The 18580-nt window shown below is 37.1% G+C and overlaps 1 protein-coding gene across 10 annotated transcripts in view; it reads left to right on the top strand.

Annotated features, from left to right (window-relative positions):
* KIF1B (kinesin family member 1B) overlaps nt 1–18580 on the top strand; it is a 153974-nt gene that overhangs the window by 41949 nt on the left and 93445 nt on the right. For 6 of the 10 annotated variants that reach the window (XM_020889865.2, XM_020889297.2, XM_020889714.2 and 3 more), the window contains exons 5-13: nt 1397–1462; nt 2632–2810; nt 3382–3493; nt 6669–6746; nt 7475–7540; nt 8241–8258; nt 12332–12407; nt 16438–16516; nt 17480–17622. In XM_020889865.2, coding sequence (XP_020745524.1) covers nt 1397–1462; nt 2632–2810; nt 3382–3493; nt 6669–6746; nt 7475–7540; nt 8241–8258; nt 12332–12407; nt 16438–16516; nt 17480–17622 — 817 coding nt within the window. The remainder of the gene's footprint in view (nt 1–1396; nt 1463–2631; nt 2811–3381; nt 3494–6668; nt 6747–7474; nt 7541–8240; nt 8259–12331; nt 12408–16437; nt 16517–17479; nt 17623–18580) is intronic. The other 4 variants (XM_020889936.2, XM_020889418.2, XM_020889632.2 and 1 more) reach the window with 1 other exon arrangement.

Here is an 18580-nt window from a genome sequence, read left to right on the forward strand (position 1 = left end):
GAACATTTTCAGAAAAAATAGAAGATACTAGCATACTTTTTTCTGTAAAAAGTATATATGTCTGAATTAATACATGTTCCTTTATGTATAGTAACGGTAATAATTATAATACTAGTTAGAGAAAACATTATGAGCATTCATCACGTGCCAGGCACAGGTCTAAGTTCTTTACAATTCTTAGCTCATCTTATCCTCTTCATGTGACCCTGAGAGGTCGGTGCTCTTGTTTCCCTCATTTACAGATGAGGGAACTGAGGCACGGAGAGAACATGTCACCTGCGCACGTACGTGGCAGATCCAGGATCCACGAGGAGGCAGGGTAGTTCTGGAGTCTGCTTTTACTGCTATGTAGTAACTTCTTCAGCAGTAAAATAATCATTTGTAGATTACAGCAAGTAACATGAGTCATTATTTTATCCCATTACCACACTTAGTTTCTCCTTCTTTTGCTTAATTTGTTTGTTATTGTAATTCTTGCATGGTTACATATGTATCTCTTTTCCTGATAAAATTTTGGAATATTTTAATGCCAAAGCATGAATTTTTAAAAAGATTGTTAAGTTCTAGAAACTGACACTTGTAATACATTTTAAGTTCTATTTGAACTTCTAGAGAATCATGAACATATAGCTCATTTTTCAAAGGTATGTTGCTTGCTTTAATATGAAGCATATAGCAAATGAAAATTCAGTGGATTTTTATTAATTATTCTTATTTAAAGCATCACATATTTTAAGTAAATTAAAGGATAGGGAGACTAAAATTTATAATTTTCCTGATCTAGAAAAATTAATGTATTCCACCAGAAATGTCACTGTGTAATGGACTGGCCTCTCATGAGGGGTTGGAATCTTAAGGCAGAGGTAAAGGGGAGAAATTATAGTCAAAACTCTTCTTGAAAATGCCTTCATTTACATCCTTCAAATAGTGTGTGTTTTCCCTATACATATATGTATGTATGTATAAATTTACAATGTATATAGTAACTGATAACATATAATAAAATTCATATATCATGATAAGTAAGTGTGGAAAATAGTTTAATAGTAGTTTTACTTCTACAGTTATAATACCCATGGTAGATTTACAGTTAATTCTAGTATGATATGAAGAGTTGAATTCCCGTGAAGTGAAATCAATGACATAACAATAGAAGTGACAATTCTCTTCACCTAAATGTGACTTACTTTCTAAGGAAACGTTGAGATGATATTGTTCAGGGAAAATAGAGATTAGCTGAGAGGAATGTATTCGAAACTTTGCTTTTATTTCATTCAAAGCATTTACCCTTGATGTTGATGCCATTAACATTTTGAAAAAGAGAAAAAGAATCTTGCTAATTCCTTTAGCACTCATGGGTAAGTTCTGACTTATGCCTCTCGTTCTGCTTCTACAGTTATGTGAAGAGCTGTTTGAGAAAATCAATGACAACTGTAATGAAGAAATGTCTTACTCCGTAGAGGTGTGTACAGCTGTGGGTTAAAAATAGTCCTTGGTGCTCCATTCCCTCAGATGCTACTTTTAAATAGTTCTAAATTATGACAGAGCTATAGATCACTTAACTATTTCCCCACTTCTGTACTTTGAGGCTATTTCTAAAATTATGGTTAATGTGAAGAATGCTGCAATTAAATCTTTGTTCGAAAGTCTGTGGCTTATTGTATAGTTTAAATTCAAAAGGTAGGGAGCAGGACAGTGTGATTGAAATTTTTGAGCTTATAGGTAGTAGAAGAGGATGCCATTTTCTTTCATATTATGCAGGGTTCACAGGCCTTTTTGGAGCATAGTGTGGATCCCTAGTTGGTATTTTGTTTTTCTTTACATTGGTGGTACCTCTGCCCCCTCTCCTGTTTCTCCCCCTTGTTCACTCTGCTTCAGCCATTTCTGGGACACACTAGGAGCATTTCTGCCTCAGTGCTTTGTCACTTACATTTCTTTTGGCCGGAAATTTTCTTTCCAGGGTATCTTTTTGACTAAGTTTTAACACTAATAGAAGTCTTATTTTCAAGCTTTTGGAGTAATTGTAATCCTCACTTATTGACAACATCATACATTAGAAATAAAGCCCCGTGAATAACTGATATGTTGTTGTTTAGTCACTAAGTTTTGTCTGACTCTTTTGTGACCCCATAGACCCCATGGACCCCATGGACTCTTTTGTAGCCCACCAGTCTCCTCTGTTCCTGCGATCTCCCAGGCAAGAATATTGGAGTGGGTTGCCATTTCCTTCTCCAGGGGATCTTCCTGACCCAGGGATCAAACCTGCGTCTCCTGCATTGGCAGGTGGATTCTTTACCACTGAGCCACCCGGGAAGCCCTAATAACTGACTGCTAAAAGGGCTTTGCAAGTAGTACTAGTGGTAAAGAATCCGCCTGCCAGTGCAGGAGATGCAAGAGACACAGGTCAGTCCCTGAGTTGGGAAGATCCTTTACCACCAGTACTCAGTTATATCTGTGCTACTCATAAGAGAATAAAAGGGACTGGAACTATGGCATTTCACATTGTAAAGGCTGTTGATCTCGAATTGTAGAGCTTTTAATAAAAGATGCAAAGATAAAAAGATTTAAATTTTTAATGTATATGATTTCTTTTTCCAAGTCCTCTAAATCACTTCAATAACATATTCCTAGGTGAGCTACATGGAAATTTACTGTGAAAGAGTACGAGACTTGCTGAATCCCAAAAACAAGGGTCATCTGCGTGTGCGTGAACATCCCCTTCTTGGCCCTTATGTGGAGGACCTGTCAAAGTTGGCAGTCACTTCCTACACAGACATTGCTGACCTCATGGATGCTGGGAACAAAGCCAGGTATGGGAGGAAACAGACTCATGATCGAGGTTTCTGATATGTTTTGAGCCCCTTAGTTCCTGGTTAGGGGTTTGAGACCACATTTATAGCTGTGGAAGTTGCTTTTACTGTGGAGTGCTCTGATCCTTTGGCTGTCCTTGAGAAACAGTGGTCTCAGCATATTTGGTGTTCTTATCCAGACAGCACACTGCTGAACCACATCAGAACTTTGGTTAAGTTCTGCTGTTAGGTTTTGATCAAGTCATGGTAAAATGTTGGTCATCACTTGCCTATGGTAGTAATTGATTCTGGAATATTCGAGCACCTAATGAACAATAAAAATCAGATAGTGCTTTGTAAAGGTAGAGCTGGAGTATGAAAAATGATTCTGATGGTGTGCCTTTGAAGTTGGAGGTAGCTTGATAGGATCACAAAGTGTAATCAGAGCAGTTTTGTGAAAGGGGCAGTCTTGTAATATGAAGAAGTTTAAAGCTGTTGCTTGTGATTGTTATGCTTATAATTTGGAGGCTGCTGTCATTTTAACATTCATCTAAGGATTCCATTATCACGTGATCACCTTTATATTTTTTAGGACAGTGGCAGCTACCAACATGAATGAAACAAGTAGCCGTTCCCATGCTGTGTTTACCATTGTCTTCACCCAGAAGAAACATGATACTGAGACCAACCTTTCCACTGAGAAGGTAGGAGAACTTCAGTGTCTGGGCTTGAGTTGTGTGGAATGAAGGTTTTCGGAAGCCCCTCCTTGCTACCTTTGGATTCTGTGGAAGGGAGGAAAGTGCCCTTTTACTTAATGGAGGATATCTTATACTTTATGCTTGTCATTTATATTCCACTCTATATCAGTTCTGAGTATGGGTTTTTAAGTGAAATTGCAAGGTAGAAAATAAGAAACAAACCAAGACACTTGAGTCTCAAAAAGTACTCCACACAAGAGGGTTAAGCAGTTCTGTGGGGAAGATAATTCTTCCTTTGTTTCTTGATTGGAACCTCTCAATTACCTTACTAACATCTTTGGTATATGTATTTTACTTTTTTGAGCTCTGATAATATTACTGTGGAATTAAACTGTTTAAGCAAACAAGATGTGTTTTATTTTTTGGGATAAAAATAACTGCACAGCATTTTTGGTGTTCTTCAAGTGCCAGTGCTTGTTAATTTCTCATTTTCTATAGTGGTTGGCTAAATATAGTACATTAGAATTAAATTGCTTGCTTTAGATCTTGACTATTCCATTTTTCAGCAGTGTTATGTTGGGCAAGTCATTTAAACTCTTTGCGCCTCAGTTTCTCTAACTTCATAGGATTGGTAGAGGAGTAAGTATTAATATAGGTTAAGTGCATGTATCTAATGCCTGGCACAGCATAGCCATTTAATAAATGTTAATTTTATTGGCATTACTATTAATAATAAACTTATGTTGTATCCTACTCTGCCTACCTTTCCTAAGTAGCATGCAGCTGGATTTTTAAATCTGAAGTTAGTTATTATACTGGCTCTTATGAAAGATCTCGCCTGAGAACTTTGTGATGCCAATATCATTAAAAACTAAAATCACCTTTTACTTAATGACTTGTTTGTTTTTAGCTGAAGATTATTTTTTTAAAATATACTCTTCATATAAGTAATCAAATAGCTTGACACTGCTTAGCCAGAGGTTCTGTATTAATGTAATTTAGTAGTATTTGTCTGAATGGCACCAAGGAACATCCTATGTGAAAGCATTTTTTTCTTTTCTTCCATGATGTCAGCTCTACAACAGTAATGATATTAACCCCATAACCATAGCTTCCTTGACAATCCATTTTGGATACTTTCCTGAAGCATTTAAAAAAAAATAACTTTATTGAGGTATTATTGAAGTACAATAAACCACACATATTTGGAGTATAAAACTGGATCAAATATGTATATAGTAAACCCCCCCTCCGCCATCTGCAGGGGATACTTTCCACGACCCTCAGTGGATGCCAGCAACTGCAGATAATATCAAAACCCTTATATATATATTTTTTTTTCTCATACGTGTATACCTGTGATAAAGTTTAATTTATAAATTAGGGACATTAAGAGATTAACAGAGCAATAATAAAAAAAGGACAATTATAACAATATACTGTGATATTGATATATAAATGTTGTCTCTCTCACTCTCAGAATATCTTTTTGTACAAGCTTAGTGCCTTTTCCCTCTTAATGAAGCAGTTATCACACACTGTGGGCGTAACTTTTGCAGCCTGAAGTTCAGCAGTGAAAATTAACAGGAATTTATTTTTCTCTCTTTACAATTTCATGAATAGAAGATTCATTGCTACTGTAGATAGTAGCAATCTCAGCATACACTTAAGAGAAGCTCTGTATTTATATGTCAGAGGCTTCTCTTTGACATACCTGAATTATCAGTGTTACTGCTTTGGTGTTTTGGGGCCATTATTAAATAAAATAAGGGTCACTTGAACACCAGAACTGTGATACCCCAAGAGCTAATCTGGTAACTGCGACGGCTACTAAGGTACTGATTAGTGGGATATGCTGGATTATGGGGTGATTATGTCCCAGGCATGGACAGGGATGGAGTGAGATTTCTTCATGCTACTTAAGATGGCACACAACTTAAAACCTATGAATTGTTTGTTTTTGGAATTTTCCATGTAATACTTACCAAAGATCTGCTAGAGAAGGGATAGGCTACCCACTCCAGTATTGTTGGGCTTCCCTTGTGGCTCATCTGGTAAAGAATCTGCCTGCAATAAGGGAGACCTGGGTTCGATCCCTGGGTTGGAAAGATCCCCTGGAGAAGGGAAAGGCTACCCATTCCAGTATTCTGATCTGGAGAATTCCATGGACTATATAATCCACCGGGTAGCAAAGAGTCGGACACGACTGAGTGACTTTAACATAGTTGACCATGGATAACTGAAACCATGGGAAGTGAAATGAGATATAAGGATGGGGCCACTATACATCAGTAAAACCGGTACCACAGTTCAGATAATGAGAATTTCTGTTACCCTAAAGAGTTGCCTCATGTTCCTTTGTAATCTCTTCCACCCTCATCCTCAGGCCATCTCTGATTGGTTTTTTTGTCACTATAGATTAGTTTACACTTTCCAGAGTTTTGTGTAAATAGAATTATATGGTATGTATTATTTTCAGCCTGGCTTCTTTCAACTTAGCATAATGGTTTTGAGATTCATTCGTGTTGTTCAATAACACGTGTTGTTCAATCCGTGTTATATCAATAGTTCACTCATTTCCATGACTGATTAATATTCCATTGTGTAGATATCTCACAGTTTGCTCATTAATTCATCTGTTGATGGGCATCTAAATTGTTTCCAGTTTTTGATCATTACAAATGAAGATGTCATAAACATTTGTGTACATGAAGGTCTGTGTGTGTGTGTGCTTGTTTTTTGTTTTTCTTGATAAATATCTAGGAGTAGGGTGGTTGAATCTTACGGTTAGTTTTTGTTCAGATTCTTAAGAATCTGCCAAACTGCTTTCAAAAGCGATCATATCATTTTGCATTCCCATCAACAGTGTGAGAATTTCAGTTGCTAAAGCTTTGTTTTTAATATGTCACTTAATGGGTTAATGAGTTTTATATGTTTTTATGATGTAGCATTTTAAGATGTGTTTATTCTGAAATTACTTCTTTTAAACCAAGATAATTGCTGTGAACTCTTTTTGCATGCTGTTTAAATTGACTGCCATATATTTGTCTTCCTATGCCACATATGAGGCCTAATTAATCTTTTTAGTGTTCTCTATGCCTTAATCTTTTAATTTCTTGCCTCTAAATGTTTTCTGCTTCTCCCTTGCTTATTTTTTAATTGCCTCAATGCTCTTTACCAGGTCAGTAAAATCAGCTTGGTGGATCTAGCAGGAAGTGAACGAGCTGATTCAACTGGTGCCAAAGGGACTCGATTAAAGGTATTTATTTTACCAAGTAAATAGCCTAGTCAATAAATACTCTATGACACAGGTTAGCAAGCTATGGCCAGTAGGACAAATCCAGCCCACTGCCTGTTTTCGTAGATAAAATTTTCTTGGGACACAGCTGCATCTATTCACGTATTATCTGTGGCTGCTTTCATGCTACAGGGATAGGACTGAGAAGTTGCAGCAGAGGCCGCGTGGCCCACAAAACCACTGACAGAAGAAGTTTTCTGCCTTCTGACTTGTAACTCCAATGCAAGATATGTAACATGATAATAGTTAAGGAGGACTTCATAGTCAGGGTGAAAATTGAATTGTATTTTGAGGAATGGTTTGAATTTGGTTAGATGGAAGTAAGGGACAATAATTAGAAAACGACACACAAATCCAGATGTGAGAACAAGCATGGTCTTTTCTAGAGATTTGCTTAACAAGAGGAGCAATTGCACGTCAGTGAGTTGTGGGAAGAAGGCTGCATCTGGGAGTTTTTCAAGCACAGACATCGTAATGATAATTTAGGACTGTGAGTTAGGCATGTGGTCTTGGCCTGTCAGCAAGTGGAGAGGAGGAGAGATTGAGGGTTAAAGAAGATTTTTAGAACTTGTGGTCATAAATAAAAAATAATGCTAGCATATGGCTAGTTGTATTTTATGTATTATGTATGATGTGGCAATAGTAGAAATTCTTTATCATAATTCTTTTATGTTTGATATTGATTTCAGGAAGGAGCAAATATTAATAAGTCTCTTACAACTCTGGGTAAAGTCATTTCAGCCTTGGCAGAGGTGGTAAGTGTTATACTTCATTGTAAGGGAAAGTTTGTCTACTCAGCAAATGTACTTGACTAATATTTTATGATTGCTCATAAAGGGTATTCTCTTTTTTCCTTTTATATAATGTCTTTCTCTTTTTAGAGCTTTTCAGATAAGATAGTAGGTATGGCACACTTTGACTTTGTACTGAAAATAAAAGTGATTAAGGAGAATGAAAGTAAATGTAGATCTGTAAAGGCTAGAATTAAACTAGGTCTTTGCAAAGACCTAAGGTTTGACTGAGCCTTATTTTTGTAGCTCTTGTAAAAGGAAGTATATTTATTGCATATTATTTTCTATGTAATCTTTTCTAAGTAGGTGACTGTACATTTTGGAGTATTTTGAGCAGTTTGCCTTGGTGAATGCTGTTGATTTGTGGGCCAATAAACTATTTTTAAAGTAGTTTTATTTTTTCCTATTTCTTAGAATTAAAACAAAACACCTTATACAAAAGGGGCTTCGTTATTTAGGTTAGAAGCTAAGGAAGTGCTGGTTATTTTATGCTCTAGTTTAGTACCTCATTGGAATCTCTAAACAGGATTAAATGTTTTCTTGCTTGTCTCTGAGAAGTGATATTCAATTTATGACTTAAAAAGTTTTTTTAATGACTTAAAATATTTTCTGTTTGGAGGCTTATCCTGTGTTCTCATTCTCTTTTAAATGCTTTTCCCTGTAGGATAACTGCACCAGCAAGGTATGGTGGGGCTTGGTAGAAATGATCTAGCTGTATAATCAGTTGCTGATTTTAAATCCTCAGCAGGATGCTTGGAGGCATAAGTAGGAATGGAAACTTCAAGAAGCATTATATTTGTTTTCTAGCTCTGGAATTTAGAATTGCTATTTAGGGTGACCATGAATCATGAGACAGCACACCAATACAAAGAGGTTTAAGAAAAATGTAGCTATCATTTCAAGAAGCCAGCTATGTTTTAGAGTGCTGCCCATAAAAAATTTATTTTATTGCTCTTAGGAGGCATATAGGTGACTGCCATATAGGTTTTCTACCATGAAAAGTCATGGATTATTTAAATTATTAAATTTTTTCCTTATTCTTTGGTTATACATAAATTGAAGGCTCTTAAGATCAAATTAAATTTCTGTTTTTAACTGTTAAATGTTTCCAGAAAACATTGTTTGCATTCTTATTAATCCAGATAACAGTAGATTTTTCTTTTCCTTATATTTCTACACATATATTCTAAAATTTATTAATACTCTTTGCATAAATAAAAGGGCACTTAATAGTTTGATCTGCATCACAAGGGTATCATGGAGGATAGAGGCAGTGTCTGCTTTGAAATATTTTTAAATATATAGATTTGCATATTCTCTTGTTCTATAAAAATATTTTTAAAAGTGCTGGTTTTCTGGGTTTTTGCTTTTTGTTTTGTTCTGTTCATTGGACAGAGCTGCCTGAGACTAAAACATCTCTCTGCTATTTGATATAATACATATGTGGATATTCTTCCAATATCTAATCTAGGTCCTAGAACAATGAAGACTTAAAATTTAGTGATTATTCTAACTTGTCCTGTCTATTTGCTCATCTGTTTACATCTGTATCAACCAGAGGAAAAGTTTACAAAGTATTTTTCCATGTATTTCCCATACTGATGTATGTCACATAATTTTGCAAATGATCTTTTATAATCTGTTTTATACAACCCAGTTTAGTACTGTGTGTCTGTGTCATAAACTGTAACAGGTCAGAAATAAATGTTAATTTTTATATAACAAGCATGATTTTTGGTGAATTAAGATGTATCATTATTTTCACTGTGAAGAGAAACAGGATTATTTCCATGCATACTTAAATAGTATTTTTTAGTGAGGTTAGTGATCTAAGTAAAGCTTGTTATGTAGCTGCTGAAACACTTATTTTTTTAAAAAATTGTGGGTGTGAGAACAGGAGATTAATTTGTATGAGAGCAAGCAGAGAAGAAATGGCTAAAGTTCTGGTATATTTTTAAATGGAAAAGATTGAAGTTCTATTTATACTTCTTCATTTAGCTATTCCTTAGTTTAGCCTAATTGACAGAAATGAATATGGAACATTTTAGAATCTGACACTGCTGACTTATTTTTACAGTTCTGTTGGCAGTCACTGTAATTGGCATACTTTAAATCTTGCAGCATTTTCAGTACTAAGGATAGGCAAAGTGAAGTGTTTAGATGCAGTGGGGAATGGAGAGGATAAACTGGGGTTTCAGGCCCCACGAATTTCATGTGGAATGAAAGTCCCACTCAACTATGAATGACTGAGAGGATTAATTCTCCCTAAAGATCTGTGTAACTTAGAAATACAACCTGCTATGGGAAATGATGTCCTCATAGGTGAATGTGTCTGTGGGTGGAGCAGGATGAGATGTTGTTGTTCAGTCACTAAGATGACTTAGCCTGCGACCCCATGGACTGCAGCATGCCAGGCTTCTGCCTGTCCTTCACTATCTCTGGGAGTTTGCTCAAGTTCATGTCCATTGAGTCGGTGATGCTATTCAGCCATCTCAAGATGTAGGGGACATGTTTGATGAGATGGAATTCAAGTACCAACTTGCCTACTTCCTTTCCTTCTCAACAAATCAGAAGTCAGCTATTTAGTACTCTTTTTCTGAATACCCAGGATTTAGCAAGAAGAAGATCATGCTCAATAACCTCAGATATACAGATGTACCACCCTTATGGCAGAAAGTGAAGAGGAACTGAAGAGCCTCTTGATGAAAGTGAAAGAGGAGAGTGAAAAAGCTGGCTTAAAACTAAACATTCAAAAAACAAAGATCATGGCATCTGGTCCCATCACTTCATGGCAAATAGATGGGGAAACAGTGACAGACTTTATTTTCTTGAGCTCCAAAATCACTGCAGATGGTGACTGCAGCCATGAAATTAAAAGATGCTTGCTCCTTGGAAGAAAAGCCATGACAAACCTAGAAAGCATATTAAAAAACAGAGACGTTTCTTTGCTGACACAGGTCCATCTAGTCAAAGCTATGGTTTTCCTAGTAGTCACGTATGGCTGTGAGAGTTGGACTATAAAGAAAGCTGAGTGCCAGAGAATTGATGCTTTTGAACTGTGGTGTCGGAGAAGACTCTTGAGAGTCCCTTGGACTGCAAGGATATCAAACCAGTCCATCCTAAAGGAAATCAGTCCTGAATATTCATTGGAGGGACTGATGCTGCAGCTCTAGTACTTTGGGCACCTGATGTGAAGAATGGACTCATTGGAAAAGACCATGATGCTGGGAAAGATTGAAGGCAGGAGGAGAAGGGAACGACAGAGAATGAGATGGTTGGATGGCATTACTGACTCAACGGACATGAGTTTGAGCAAGCTCTGGAAGTTGGTGATGGACGGGGAATCCTGGCATGCTGCAGTCCATGGTGTCACAAACAGTTGGACACGACTTAGCGACTGAACTGGACTGAGGTCATCCTTAGTTTAATATGACCTCAGATTATGCTAGGAATAGGTTATAAAACTTCCTGTTACTGGGGAGATGCCTATCAGTGAAACCTGGCTTTCCCCTTAGTAACTTCTTTAATTATCACCACACAGTAGTCAGCCAGCAGATATTGGAGTAGCCAAAGCATTTGCCTTGTGTTTTACTTTCAGAGGGTATAATTTCCTTCATCTCAACACTGGTTTTGCATTGGTGTCTTTTGCTTTATCCTGTGATAATGAGATGGGCCACGGAGAGAGCAGTACAAGGAAATTTTGATAAATATAGAAACTTTATCTTGCAGTCTCTCTAAATCTCCTGATCAGCAAATTGTATTGCTTTCTTAACCTTTTCACTTTGACTCCTAATTCTAATGGTCAGATTTATTTTTGACATAATTTCCTTTTAAAGAAACCTAATGTGTATTACAGTGTAAGAGTTAACGAGATATGCAGTAACCACCTTGATGATTTGGTGGTTGACCAGATAAATTTATTAATTAAATGAGTTGCTCCTACACATCCAACCTGGAATGCACAAGATTCATATTTACCCCTCTGCAAAAGTAAAAATTATTATCTGAGGTTTGCTATTATATGATATTAAAAAAATCATTGTTAATTTTGTTACGTGTGAGAGTGGTCTTATAGTTACTTTTTTATAAAGTCTTTCTCTGTTAGAGATATGTACCTGAAGTATTTTTAGGTGAAATGTGGATTTGCTTCAGAGCCCTACACAAACTATAAATGACAGGATATTAGATAGTAGTGTTATATTGGTGTTAAATTTCCTGACTTTGGTCATTGAACTGTGGCTGTGTAAGAGAATGTCCTTATCTGCTGAAGTGTTTAGGGATTTAAAAGGGCATAGGGGACGACATCCTCATGGACCTCATCTGAACCCCGACACCCAATAAAGTTCCTTTTAACACACACACACACACAAAAAGGGCATAGGGTCTGCAGTTTCCTCCAGAATGGTTCAGAAAGAAAAAAATGTAGGAAAGACTTTGAGTGAAATTGAAATGTGATTGGTGAAATATTGATAATGGTCAGAGCTGCATGATGGATATATGGTAGTTCATTAGGCTGTTCTTCAAACTGCTGTGAATACTGTAAATTTTTCAGAATAAAATATAATAAGAAATATTTATTGAATGAGCTTTGGGTTTTGTGAAGAACTGAAGCTGTGAGTGTTAAAATTTCAACAGCGATGGCACCCCACTGTAATTTAATTTACTTGGAAATTTTAAACTGGTTTGCCTTCCATCTGAATTATTCCTCTCTAACAATGCTAAGAAAGGCTAAGGCCATTTCTTTCTGTTTAATAGAGTAAGAAGAAGAAGAAAACTGATTTTATTCCCTACAGAGATTCTGTACTTACGTGGCTCCTTCGAGAAAATCTAGGTATGTAATCATCTTTTTAAAGGTGTGTAATCATCTTTTTGAAGCTGTTTACCAATTATCTTTGTGGTTCATTTTCCTGTGTGTCTGCTTTTTGAGAAGAATAATCTCTGTGACTAACTTGAGTGATCTTTCTTTTTTTTTCATTTTTACTCTTGATTTAATTTGGTTGAATTTGCTTACCTTAATTTTATTTATTTATTTCTACCAGGTTTTTTGAGATATAATTGACCATACAGAATTGTATAAATTGAAGGTGTGCAGCATAATGATTTGGCTTATATACATCATGAAATGATTATCACAAGTTCAGTGAACATCCATTATCTTGTATAGATTAAACAAATTAAAGAAATAGAAAAATAATTTTTCTTGTGATGAGAACTCAAGCTTTACTGTCTCAACAACTTTCATATATAACATGGTCGTTGTTCAGTCGCTTAGTCATGTCCGACTCTTTGCAACTCCATGAACTGCAGCACGCCAGGCTTTCCTGTCCTTCATTATCTCCTGGAGCTTGCTCAAACTCATATCCATAGATTTGGTGATGCCATCCAAACATCTCATCCTCTGTCATCCCCTTCTCCTCCTGCCTTCAATCTTTCCCAGCATTGGGGTCTTTTTTAATGAGCCGGCTCTTCGCATCAGGTGGCCAAAGTATTGGAGCTTAAGCTTCATATATAACATACTGCGGTGTTACTTATATTTATCATGTTGTAGATTATATTCCTAGTACTTATTTATCTTATAACTGGAAGTTTGTATGTTTGGACTACATTCATCTAATATCTCCTTTGCCCTAACCACTGCCACTGGTAACCACAAGTCTGTTCTCTTTCTCCGTGTTTGTTTGTTTGTTTTTGAAATATAGTTGACCTACAGCACTCTGTTAGTTCCTGTTACACAAAAAGTGATTTGGTATTTCTGTGCATTTCAAACAAATCATCAATAAGTCTACTTGATGATATGTTACCATACAAAGATGTTATGTATTTATTCACTGTATGTTCCAACTGTACATAGCTGTCTTTATATGTGGATTATTTTGAATTATTGATCTAAGTTCATGCATTTTAACAACCCAGCCTTTTTACTGCTCCTCCAACTCATGTTTAATGTTTTAACATTGTATTTTACATCTTTTGTTTTGTGTATCCCTTAACTCTTTATTGAGTATAGAGATGATTTTACTACTTTTGTCTGTTAACCTTCCTACTTGCTTTATACATGACTGATTTACTACCTTTACTGTATATTTGCTTTTACCAATGAGATTTTTCCTTTTGTAGTTTTCATGTTTTTAGTTGTGGCCTTTTCTTTTTTACTTAGAGAAGTCCGTTTGACATTTCTTGTAAAACTGGTTTGGTGGTGCTTTTAGCTCTTGCTTAAATGTAAAAATTTTGATATCTCCATCAAATCTGAATGAAAGCCTTACCAGCTGGAGTATTATTAGTTATAGGTTTTTCCCTTTCATCACTTTAAATACGTCGTGCCACTCCCTTCAAGAGAGTTTCTTCTGGAAAGTCAGCTGATAGCCTTATAGTAACTTGTTTCTTTTCCCTTGCTGCTTTTAATATTCTCTCCTTATCTTTAATTTTTGCCATTTTAATTACAATGTGTCTAGAGTGATCCTCTTCATGTTGGTCCTGTTTGGGACTCTCTGTACTTCCTGGATGTCTTTTTTTCTTCCCCAGGTTAGGGAAGTTTTCATCTATTACATCTTCAAATGTGTCCTCTCCCTCTTCTCCTTGGGCAGCCTTGTGTTCGTACACTTGTTGTACCAGGTGTCTCTTAAACCGTCCTCATTTCTTCTTATTTTTTTTGTTTCTGTTCAGCCTTAGTTATTTCCACTATTCCATCTTCCAGCTCTCTGATCCATTCCTCTGTATCATCTAATCCACTGTTGACTCCTTCTAGTGTTTTTTCATTTCAGTTCTTCTTCTTCTTTTTTTTTTTTTTTGATTCTTCTTTATATTTTCTAACTCTTGTTAAAACTTCTAACTTCTTACTCTGTTCATTTAGTCTTCTCCCGAGTTCTTTGAACATCTTTACAATCATTACCATGAACACTCTGTTTGGTAGATTGCCTTTTCCACTTAGTTCTTACAGGGTTTTATCTTGTCCCTTCATTCTGAACATGTTTCTCTGTTGCCTCATTGTCTTAATTTGTTGTTTTTATTTGTATGTATCTGATAGGTTGGTTATGTGTCCTGGCCTTGGAGAAGTGGCCTTTTGTAGGAGACGTCCTGTGTACCCCAGTAGTGCACTTCCCTCTGGTCACCAGAGCTGTATGCTCTAGGGGTGTCCTATGTTTGGGCACATGGGTCCTTCTGCTGTGGCAGGCTGGCTGCTGTGGGAAGTCTGGGAGGTGTGGCTGACCCCTGTTCTGGTTGGTTTCCAGGCCCTGCGTTGTGTGGAGGCTGCCATTCATTGGTGGGTGGGGCTGAATTCTGGAGTGGGTGGTTCCAAGGCTGGGGGCCTGGATGTGTTGTCAGTCTGCTGGCAGGCAGGGCCAGTTCCTGACAGGATGCTTGCAGAATCTGGTGTCCCAAAGCTGGTGTTGGTGTGCCAGTGAGTAGGGCTAGGTCCTGGAGTAGTTGCAGGGTCCAGGGTGTCTTGGAGCTGGTATTGGTCTGCTGGCAGATGGGACTGGAGCCCAGGACATTGTGGGGCTAGTGCCAGCCTGTTGGTGGGCACAGCTGGGGCCCAGGGTCTCTTGACTATAGGGCTCTAGGGATCCTTGGGACTGGGGCTAGTGCCAGTGCACTGGTGTGAAGTGGGACGCAGCTCCTGGCCACTCAGGTAGACAGGACTGGGTGGCTGTGGGTTCTGGGGTCTTAAGAGAGCAGACCTGCTGGTGGGTAAGGCAAGTCCTAGCACTCATCAGCTAGACGGAGAATTCCAAAGTGGAACTTTGTGTACCAGTGTCCTTGTGGTAGAGCGAGCTCCCAAAATTGGCTGCCGCCAGGGAGCACTCCTGCCTCTTGTCCTCCAGGTTCAGCCTAGGGGTCTGACCCAGTCTCCTTTCAGGTTACTGCCTCTGCCCTGGTTCCCAGGGCACATGAAGTTGTGTGTGTACACTTTAGGAGTGGAGTCTCTCTTCCCACAGCCCTCTGGCTTTCCCAAAAGTAGGCCCCACTGGGCTTCAAATCCAAACTTTATGGGGGCTTATCTTTTTGGTGCAGGAGCCCATGCAGAGCTCGGACCCCTTGCTCTTTGCGGAAAACCTCTGCAGTTGTAATTATCCTCATTTGGGGCTCAACCACCCAGGGCTGCGGGTCTTGACTATTCCATATCTCTGTCCCACTTACTTGTCTCCTTATGATTCCTTCTTTGGTTTTAGGACTTTTCTGCTAGTTGTTTGATTTTTCTTACCAATAGTTGCTTTGTAAATAGTTATTTTGTGTGCCTGTGAAAAGAGGTGAGCTCAGGGTCTTCCTGCTCTGCCATCTTAGCTAACAGAGTAGCCAAGATGCTACTTTTAGTGAGCATCTTTAATATCTTTCCTGTGATATTATTGCCCACCTTTAAATCAGGGTTTGCTCCCATGTCTTGTTTACTTCGGGATGTGAACTGTTGAGTAGTTGTTTATCTGACCACACACCTACTTCAAACTGTTGTTCCTTTTTGAAAACCACATGCTCCTTTGAGAGGCATGTAATCAGATATAACTCCTCTTTGCTGATGTTTTTGGATCTTTGTACCTGTCGTTCACTGTTCTTTTTCTTGATAAGGAGGGAGTGATTAGCTGTGTTACATGTTGCTGATATAAGGAAGTGGCTGAGAATGGCTATTCATGTCACCAGTGACTTTCATATCATCAAAAGTGGCTCTAGTGGAGTGTCTAGGGAAACTGGACACAGTATATCCAGATACCAAGATTTACTTGTAACCATGCCTGGCTTGGGACATTTCAAAAATTTACTGATTAAATCTTAGAATCTGAGGTTTTGCTGTCTGATTTGACACATTCAATGAAGTTTTTTTTTATAAAACAAGTATGATTTGAGATAATCATGATTCATCTTTTTAGGTGGCAATTCTCGGACTGCAATGGTTGCTGCTCTGAGCCCAGCTGATATCAACTATGATGAAACTTTGAGCACTCTGAGGTATTCCGTTTGATCTCAATAGTTAATGAAAACACAGTGTTCTCCGTAAGTCTTCTTGTTAGGCCATGGGTTGTCTTATGCTATGTGGGTAGTTGCTTGAGTAAACAATGACCCATCCCTTTTATAACAGGGAACACACACACACACACACACACACACACACACACACACACACACACACACACACACACACACACACACACACACACCTGTTTATACTTTTCAGTTTCATTGAGAAAAGCAGGAACTTTTTCATAGGAAAGATATTAAATTTGCTCTAGTGAGATTTTTGGGTAACTTTTAGATAATAGTAAAAACTTCTTACAGTATTTTCTATAAAAAGAAGTGTCCCTGGGGGATCAGGATGGGAAATACATGTAAGTCAAGTCCATGGCTGATTCATGTCAATGTATGACAAAAACCACTACAGTATTGTAAAGTAATTAGCCTCCAACTAATAAAAATAAATGAAAAAAAATAAGAAGTGTCCCCTTCTCATGTTTGTCCTTATAGAAGTGCTCACTCACATCATAACAAATAATAAAGTTATGAGTACATGTAATATTTTAAAAATTACTGACACAATGTTCACTAATAGGATAGTTTTGTATTTGATTAGGTTCTATTACATTAATCTGGAACTTTCAACTCTTCTCTTCACAAAAACATTTCTGATATAATGGAGAAACACTATAGAGTCTAATAAATTAATTTTGATATTTATTTCGATATTAGTCTCTGATATTTATTTCCTTTGTGATCTTGAGGAAATCACTTAGATTCATTGGAGCCTTTCCCCACATCTTTATAAGATACTAAAAATAATGCTTTCTACAAATGTATTTTTACTAAGGCTCATAAAATGTGTAAACACTCAAGCTATTTTTAGAAATAATGGTATGTTACTTATGAGAAGTAGAACATTTAAGGAATGGCAAAAATGTGTCTTCTTTTTGGATCTAGATACGCAGATCGTGCAAAACAAATTAAATGTAATGCTGTTATCAATGAGGACCCCAATGCCAAACTGGTTCGTGAATTAAAGGAGGAGGTGACACGGCTGAAGGACCTTCTTCGTGCTCAGGGGCTGGGAGATATTATTGATAGTAAGTGAATTAAGGACCAGCACAAAATCTATTCCTCTCTAGGGCTCTTAAACTTAGAGTTAAGGAACTTGATGAAACTTGATAACAAAGAGTTTTTTGGTTTTTTCTTAACCTTTTAAGAAGTCCATTGAGAGTAGTTCCCGGGTGGCACAGTGGTTAGGATTTTTGGCTTTTACTGCCATGGCCCAGGTTCAATCCTTGGTCAGGGGAACCGAGATCCCACAAGCTGTGCAGCACACCCACCCCAAAAGCTCTTTGAAAATGATCTCAGAATTTCTTTTATGTACCCATGTATCAGGTTTTGAACTCATGAAATTACTTTTTAAAATGTTACATATCATTACTTACACTTTTTATTGGATTTCTATTTTAGATCAGCAGTGAAGTTTATTTGGAATGTTAAGTTTATTCTCACTGCAAAATTAATCACTTCATAAAATTGTTACTTCAATTTTTTGTTTTTGTGTTTTGGGTTTCTTTGGATTAATGAAGTAGTAATACTGAATATATTTGTAAGAAACCCACCATTCCAGTCTCCTTTCAGATAAGATTTACCTTTGAGTGGTTAAATGCCCCCCAACTCACTCCTTATAAACTTATGAAGGGGCAAATAGCCAAATCCTGTCAAGTTCAAGAATTAGACTTCCAGAGAGTCTGTAAATGTTGTCTTAAAATGACTCTCTAACCTCAGTGATCTGCCTACAAAATGTCTAATCAGAAGTTCTCCTGAGGGAGTTAACTAGAATATTCAGTATAATAGTATATGAGTTTACTTAATAAAGCATATTTTTATTTTTTGAGTTTCAGATTAATATTATTATTTGGCATTCTAATAAGATTTTCAAGGCCTCTTCTAGTTTAGTTCTTCTTACTGATTAACACCTGAATTTAAATGAATACATACAGTTTGTAAAATGGTAGTATGTTATTCTAAGTGTTAATTATTTTCAGCTTCCCA

Source organism: Odocoileus virginianus, chromosome 11 (assembly GCF_023699985.2).
Source record: "Odocoileus virginianus isolate 20LAN1187 ecotype Illinois chromosome 11, Ovbor_1.2, whole genome shotgun sequence".
NCBI classification, from domain to species: Eukaryota; Metazoa; Chordata; class Mammalia; order Artiodactyla; family Cervidae; genus Odocoileus; species Odocoileus virginianus.